Here is a 7,117-nt window from a genome sequence, read left to right as displayed (position 1 = left end):
GTGCCGCGCTGCGCCCGCCGCCGCGATCCGCGCGGGTTCCTGGAGCTCTGCCCCGCCGCGGGCGGCCTCCTTGGTCGCCCCCATCTCGCCAGGCGTTGAAGTGACGTGCCCCAGAGCCGCCGTCTAAACCGACTCATCCCGCCCCTCTGGGGCGCTTTTCTCCCGGGGGCATCGGGCCCGCGCACAGCAGCCCCCGTTGGGATCTTCGCGCTCCCGCAGAGGCGCCCCAAGGCGGTCACTGGCCCCCAGGGCGCCCCGAAGGGATGCTAGGGGAGGCTCGGCTCCCACCGGGTCCCCACCTCCACCCGCCCGCGTTCAAGTGCTGCAGGCAGGGATTTCACCTGGACGTCAGAGCCAGGTCTCGGTCCCCAGGGTCACTGCCAGGCTGGAAGGGTGTGGCCACCCGCACGTGGGGAGGGGAAAGCTTAGTACTGGCTGGAGATCCCACCTGTGCAGGGCGGGCAACGTCTGCCTTCAGGTCGTCCAAAAGCAACGTTCCGGGCCCCACCAGGTGCTTCCCGACCCGCGCCTCTTAAGGCTTGGGGGGGAGGGGGGGGCGGCTCTTGCAGGTGCGCTGTCCCACCGCTGGAAGAACTTTGTCCCTTGGTCCCTTGTGAAGGAGCCACTTGCTGACCACGTGTCAGGATGGGCCTGGCTGGGCCCGGGGTGTGGTGCTGCAGCTCTCTGGCTCCCGGCAGGTGGGGCGGGCAGGGTGCTTGAGGAGACAGAGGCTGCCCCCACTGTAAGGGGCTCGTTTTCTGCTCTGTTTGGGAGAGCAGAGCGAGCCAGGCCTCCACACACGGAATTTGGAATGGAGTGATTTCCGCAGAGGCAGTTTGATGCCTGGTGGGGTGAGGCTGCCGCTTCCCATGGAGGCCAGCAGAGGCCAGCAGGAGGCAGGGAACCTCTGTGGGTGGCTCGGGTGGCTCCTCCCCAGCCTCAGTCTCCCCACTTGCCAACAGGAGGCCCAGGCCGGGAGATGGCCAGTGTCTGTGGTTCGCATAGAGGGTGCACCCTAAGCTGAATGGCAGGCTTTGGGGGGAACCACAGCTACCTGCCCCTTCCCAGCTCCTTCTTTACAGTGGGGTGGGTGGGTGGGGGGCACGGTCCCCCACCCACCCCACCGTACATCCTGAGGACGCTTCCTTTTCCCTGCTAGGTCAGGGCAGGAAGTCACTGGCAGGCCTTTCCCACAAACCACTGCCAGGGGGAGGGCAGCTTCCTGCCTCCACATGCCATCCAACCCCACCTGGGGCAGGGGCGAATCCTGTCCCCTGCCCCAGGGGCTCAGCCTGTTGGAGGCCCCCGTCAGCACCACCAGCTTCTCCGCTCCTTCCCCCACATGCAGCCTGCCACGGGGGCTGCCCTGACGGCCCCATTGTCAGTACCCACCTCTGCCCTTGCGGCCACCAACCACCTGTCAGAGAGAACCCGGTATCACAGACCAAGCCCTGCCACACCCCAGACGCCTCTGCAGCCTGAAAATGAAATCCCAGCGTCTTTAAGACGGGGTATCTCTGACCTCCCCCCCCCGAGCCAGGTTTCAGATTTCGACACCCCTACCCTCCACCTGCCTCGGTCAGGGAAGGCTCTCCAATGCCATGCTGTTCATCTGGCGGTGGCTAAGGGAAGCTGGGAGGCGCGGGCAGAGCAGTGTGGGGGAGGGTCTCTCAAGCACAGGGAGCTCAGAGGCCTTGAGGAGGAGCGGGCCCGATTCTTTCAGGACAAGGAGGCCTGTGTGGCAGGGGTGAAACGGCGGGGGGTGGGGGCAGAGAGACAAAGAGTCAGCACATGCCATTCTCGTCCTCCCTTTACTGGCAGCTGCCCTCCCTAGAGCGGGCCGCGGGTGGGAGAGGCCAGCGAACTGGTGTGCTTGTGTGGTGTCCCCAGGCCTGGCACAGGTCTGCACACCGGGGCTCCGGCACCGTGGAGGGCAAGGGGGCTGTGCCCGCACGACCCGGGCCAGCGGTCCGTTACAGAGGAGGTCTTTCCCCCCACAGACTGCAGGAGGGCATGCCCCCCAGGCCCAGCGCCCTGCCTCTGGCCTTGTCCGCCTCCCCACCACCGTGTCTGGCACAGCCTCGATTTGCCCGGCATGTCACCAAGGTGGGGAGGGAGGTCCTCAGAGGTTGTGGGAGCCTGTGTCTGTGATCAACTAGCAACACGCACCCCCACTAACTCCCTGCTGTCAACCTTCACCGCCAAACGCTCGCCCCAGTGCTCACCAGCCTCCTCCAGACAGCCTGCCCAGATCGTCCCCCTCCTCCCACACCCCTGCTTTCTAGCCTCTGACCCCAGCCTCCATGTTACCCTGACGGCTGTGCATCAGGGCCGGATGCCCGGTGGTTTGATTTCAACATCCAGCCTTCCACCCACACCGGCAGCGCCCGGCCGCCCCCCTCTGCCTCCTCCTGCAGCCAGGGCTCAGGCCTGGAACCAGCCCTTGAGGTCCCGGTAGACCCGGTCTCGCGGCAGGCGGGGGTAGTGGGTGCAGATGGCACAGAAGCGCTCTCGCCAGTCCCCAAACAGCCGCACGCGGAGCCGTTCCCGCCAGGCAAAGTAGCGCCGATAGCGGCTCTCGTTCATGCCCACCAGGAACGAGGCCAGCTCTCGGACCGTGCCGAAGTCGTCCACGTGCACGAAGGCGTCGGCGGGCACGAAGGCCTCGTAGGTGGCCCTTGGGGGCCCCAGCACCACGGGGACGGTGCCGGCGGCCAGAGCGTTGCGCCAGAACTTCTCGGTGATGTAGTCTCGGTGCTGCGAGTTCTCGAAAGCCAGGTAGAAGAGGTACGGGGCCACGGTGGGCAGCAGGCAGCTGGCACAGAGCGGCCGCCCGCTGGCGCGGCCGAACACGTCCACCCGCAGGTGGGGCGCCAGCTGCCGGTACAGCTGCACGCGCCGCTGCCGCTCCTGGAGGTTGCTGACCACCCAGGCTGCCGTCCCGCTCTTGGCCGGCAGCGGCGGGGCGGGCCCCGCGTGAGGCTCCAGCCGGCCGTAGGGCACGAAGATGTCCGAGTCCCGCCGGTAGCTAAGCACCCAATTGAAGATGCCGCCCAGGCGCCCGAGGCCGCGGGTGTGGCTGGGCGACTCCATGGAGGCCCACACCCAGGGCTGCCCCCGCGGCCGCTCGGCCAGGGGCAGGCGGGCCCGCCGGCTCTGCAGCTCGCGGTGGTGAAACACCACGACGTCCGCGCTGGCCAGCAGGCTGCGGTTGGTGCTCAGGCGGCAGCGGGGCACCCCGTAACGGACGCAGGTGTCGCTGGACAGCTCCGGGGGCTGGTCGGCGAAGGGCCAGTGCCAGACGAGGACGGTGAGCGTGGGCGGCGCCGCGGGGACCCTCGCGGGGGCCCACCCGAGCTGCCACAGGAGCCACAGGGTGGAGAGCAGGGCGGCTCCGGCCAGCGTCCCCAGATGCCCGACGCCTCTGAGTGGGGCCGCATCCTACAGGGGACACGCGGGGGGGGGGGGGGGAGAGCAGCTGTCTTCCCGGCGCGCCCCGTGGGCCCCTTCCTCCCGGCCCAGGTCTCCCGGGGGACCACGCACTCACCAGCATGGCTCATCCACAGCGCCCGGTTGCAGCCACCCGAGGATCTCAAATCACAGCAGCCGCTAGGCAGAGGCGCCCTGAAATCACAGCTGCGCCCCCGCGCCCGGCCCCACCTGGAAGCGATCTCCTTTCATCTGCCCAAGATGACAGAAACCAGGGTATCTTCCTGCTCCCGCTCCGCCCCGGCCCCCGCCCTGGGGGTGACCTTTGGCAACAGCCACCATCCTGGTTCACCCGCCTGCCCGCCCGCCCGCTGGCTTTCTCCTCCGAGCCTCTGGCTGTGGGGGAGGGGGGCTAGGTGGTTCTAGGAGGGGCGCCATCCAGAGCCCACACCAGGCCCCGCTCCCCTGCTGAAGGGGCCTGGGGCCAGCAGGGGAGGGGCCGTCCTGGGCCGATGGGGGGGCCCCCTTCCCAGAAGAGCGCCCCGCTGGCAAGGACCCAGTCACTGCCCACCACCCAGGCCCGGAAAGCAGGGCGCACTTCCCTGGGAGGCCCCTCCTGCGGTAGCATCACCCACTTCCCCTGCCCAACGCCTGCCCGCTCTGCCACTCCCAGACCCCCACAAAGACCTGCTGTGCTCAGCGCCCTGCCAGGAGCCTGAGCCTTCGGCCACAGCTTCTCACGGCGCTGCCCCGCCCCTCCTCACCCCTGCCGCCTCTAGCACGCCTGCCTCGCCACAGAACCCAGGTTCCCAGGGAGGGGGACTGCCCCGGGGTCCCGGGAGCGTCCACACCAGGCCACAGCACGTGCCTAGGAAGGGCAGGCGCCAGCCTGGGCCTGGCCCCAGGGTGGGCTGCAGGGCCACGTGCCTTCTTTCCTCACCCAAGGACACATGTCCACGGAAGTCCCAGGGTCCCGGCCAGCCTGGAGTATGGGCAGGGGCCTGCCCTTGGGGGCTCCAGGCCTCTTCCTCCGGGCCCCACAGCCCAGGATGGGGGTGGGGACAGGGAGGGGGCTTTCCAGGGTGGAAAGGGAAGGAGTCGCTGTGTCCCTGACGCTGGCAGGTAGGGGGCCGGCGCCTGCTCCAGGAAAAGGAAGGCAGAAGTCCAGAGGCCTTCTCCACCCCCACCGCTGCCCTCCGGCCAGCTCTGGGGGCCCAGGCCTGGAGGTCAAGTTCCTTCCCCTTCTTCTCCAGTTCCTCTGAGCGGGAGACACAGCAAACCAGCAAGGTCGGCCTCCCCTGAGCTCTGGCCCCCTCCCCACGCTCAGCTCAGCCAGCGCCCATCTGCCTCCTTCATCCTGGCTGGACCCTCACGTGGTCCCCGACGTGCCAGGGCAAGGACTGGCCCTCGTGCTCAGCTTCTGGAGGCCTCAGGCCGGTCCCGCTCTTGAATCTGCGGGATGGCTGTTGTGGAAGGAAGGGCAAACAGGAACTACTGGCTGCGTCTGCTGCCCCACCCCATTCTGGGGACCTTGCAGAGCCCGCTGTCCCCATCCTTTTTCACTTTGTGGCACCTGAAGCTGCTGGCCTCTCCCAGCCCCCGCCCCGCCCCGCCCCGGTGAGGACCAGACTGCTGTCAGGGCGGAGCTGGGAGCTGGCGTGAGATCCACGGAGGAGACAGAGGCCGGTGCAGGAGAGGGGGCAGTGTGGCATGTGTGGGGCTCCCCTGCCGCTGCATAACCTCCGAGCTGCAGTGGGGCTTTGCGCAACGTGGAAGGAGGGGAGGGAGACTATGGGGTCTGGCGGCAACCATCTGGCAGCCCGTGGTGTGGGTGCCGCAGCCAGGCCTGACTCCTTGCCGGTGGTCACCAGGGCCTGCCCGGAGCCCCCCCCCCACCCCCCGACGTTTAGGGGGATGCCCCGGGTGGCGCTGAGCCTTTGGCCCCACCCTGGCATCTCTTCACTGACGGGGGTACCACAGAGCAGCCACACCCTGGCCTCAGCCCACCTCTCCTTGCGGCAGGCACCCAGCAGGTGGGCAGGGGGACAGGTGGGCAGGGGCCGATCCCACGGCAGCCAGCTAGGACCTGGCTTCTGGCTGCTGGCACCCGTGCCCTTCCTGTTTGCGCGGCCAGGCTGGCCAAGGCGCTCACCACAGGCCTCACCCACACCCACAGCCCGCTGCCTTTCTGGGTGGATTGAAAGGACCCTCCCTGCCCTCCGCCGCAGGTCCACTGTTCCCCAGTCACACACCTGCCAGCTCGGGTTGGCGGCCCCCTGTCATGAAAACCTGCTGGCTGGGAAATGGGGCCCTGAGGTTTGGCCTAGAAACAGGTCAGAATGAGACACTCTCAGGGGAAAGTCAAGAAGGTGAGAAAGCGTGAGTCAAAGGGAAAGCGGGGGCCTCATCCTGCCACCTCACCCCAGGCCCTGTGACTCTCTGGGACGCAGGCGGGCACCCAACTCCATCTCTGCAGCCCGTGAGCATCTTGGGAGCAGGAGCGTACTGTGGCTCCCCCGGCCGAGCCCTCGGGGCTGCTTCGGGGCCGGCCTCCTTGTGGGCACCCACTGAAGGAACCACAGATGGGGGGTGGGGGGCCCTGCCCCAGACGGAGGGCGGGCCACTGGCCACCTCCCCCTCGCAGACAGTGGCCAGGCAGCAGCACCTAGGGCGGTGGAGGGCTGGACCAGCGTTAGCTCCAGCCTGGGGGGCTGCCTCAGGGAAGGGGGGCCACAGCCTAGCTGCCTGCCGGCCAAGGGTTATCCTGAGCAGGGCAGAGTCCATGCCTGTGCCCAGAAGGCCCCCTGGTGGCCATGCTCCAAAGCCGCCTGCTCCCGCAGGGGAGGGAGCAAGGGCAGCCCACACTTCATTGTCAAGGGCAAGATGATGCTGGGGGTTCAGGGAAGCCTTTGGAAGGCGGGGGCAGAGAGTGGCAGGTAGCCAAGGAGCCCCCAGGCCGGGGGTGCAGCACGAGGGCCGCGCTGGGAGCCGGTTGCCGCGGGAGACAACTCTGATCTCAAGCTGCAGAGGCCAGAGGCCACGTGGACCAGCCACAGGGCACACAGGTCCAGGCCAGCAGCACAGCGCCTCCTCTCTTACCCCTTCCCTTCCCGCCCAGGCCAGGAGCACGTTCACTTCCTCATCCAAGACCAGCGCCAGATGCCCATGCACTGAGTTTGCCTCGTCTCTTTCTGTTCCGCGTGAAACCCGGGGTGGGGGTGCAGCTGGGGGACTGGGACTCGGAACCAGCCCAGCCAGCCACCCAGGGGGACAGGGAAGTGTGTCTGAACTGCAGGAGGAAGGCGTCACCTCCTGGGGTCTGCACATAGCAAGTGCCCACTTCATAGGGTCTTGGCTAAGGGACCACCCCACGTCCTGTGCCAAATGGGATCTTACACTCTTGCAGGGTAAGGGTCTGGCAGAGGTGGGGGTATCTCCCAACAGATGGGTGTCACCTCAGAGTCTCTGCTGGGCTGTGAGAATGTCACCTTTCGTCACCTATGCTCAAGGAGAATGTCAAGCTGGGGAAGGTTGGTAAAGAGCTAAAGCAGGAGGGCTCTGCACAGGGTCGGGCCAGAGGGCAGAGATGGGATCAGCCTCTTGTGCCAAGAAGGTTGTTCGTGGTCAGGGGCCCTCGGACGGCAACAGGAACAGTGGTGGGGATACGAGGCTACAGGTGGCATGGAGG

At 67.5% G+C, this 7,117-nt stretch overlaps 1 protein-coding gene across 2 annotated transcripts; it reads right to left on the bottom strand.

The window, feature by feature from the left end:
* Nucleotides 1-1,987: 1,987 nt before the first annotated feature.
* On the bottom strand, nt 1,988-4,884 carry FUT7 (fucosyltransferase 7). Of its 2 annotated transcripts, none has more exons than XM_053204333.1 (3): nt 4,370-4,884; nt 3,548-3,681; nt 1,988-3,441 (listed from the first exon to the last, which is right to left on the bottom strand). In XM_053204333.1, exons 2-3 carry the CDS (start codon nt 3,551-3,553, stop codon nt 2,425-2,427), a joined length of 1,023 nt encoding a protein of 340 aa, XP_053060308.1. In that variant the 5' UTR covers nt 3,554-3,681; nt 4,370-4,884; the 3' UTR covers nt 1,988-2,424. The 2 variants fall into 2 exon arrangements, with proteins under 2 accessions (XP_053060308.1, XP_026906829.2); XM_027051028.2 differs by lacking the exon at nt 4,370-4,884 and adding an exon at nt 4,117-4,179.
* Between the last annotated feature and the right edge of the window lie 2,233 nt (nt 4,885-7,117).

The sequence above is a fragment of the Acinonyx jubatus genome, chromosome D4, assembly GCF_027475565.1.
Source record: "Acinonyx jubatus isolate Ajub_Pintada_27869175 chromosome D4, VMU_Ajub_asm_v1.0, whole genome shotgun sequence".
NCBI lineage: Eukaryota > Metazoa > Chordata > Mammalia > Carnivora > Felidae > Acinonyx > Acinonyx jubatus.
The sequence above is the reverse complement of the archived record's forward strand: the minus strand, read 5'-3'. Positions and strand labels throughout refer to the sequence as shown.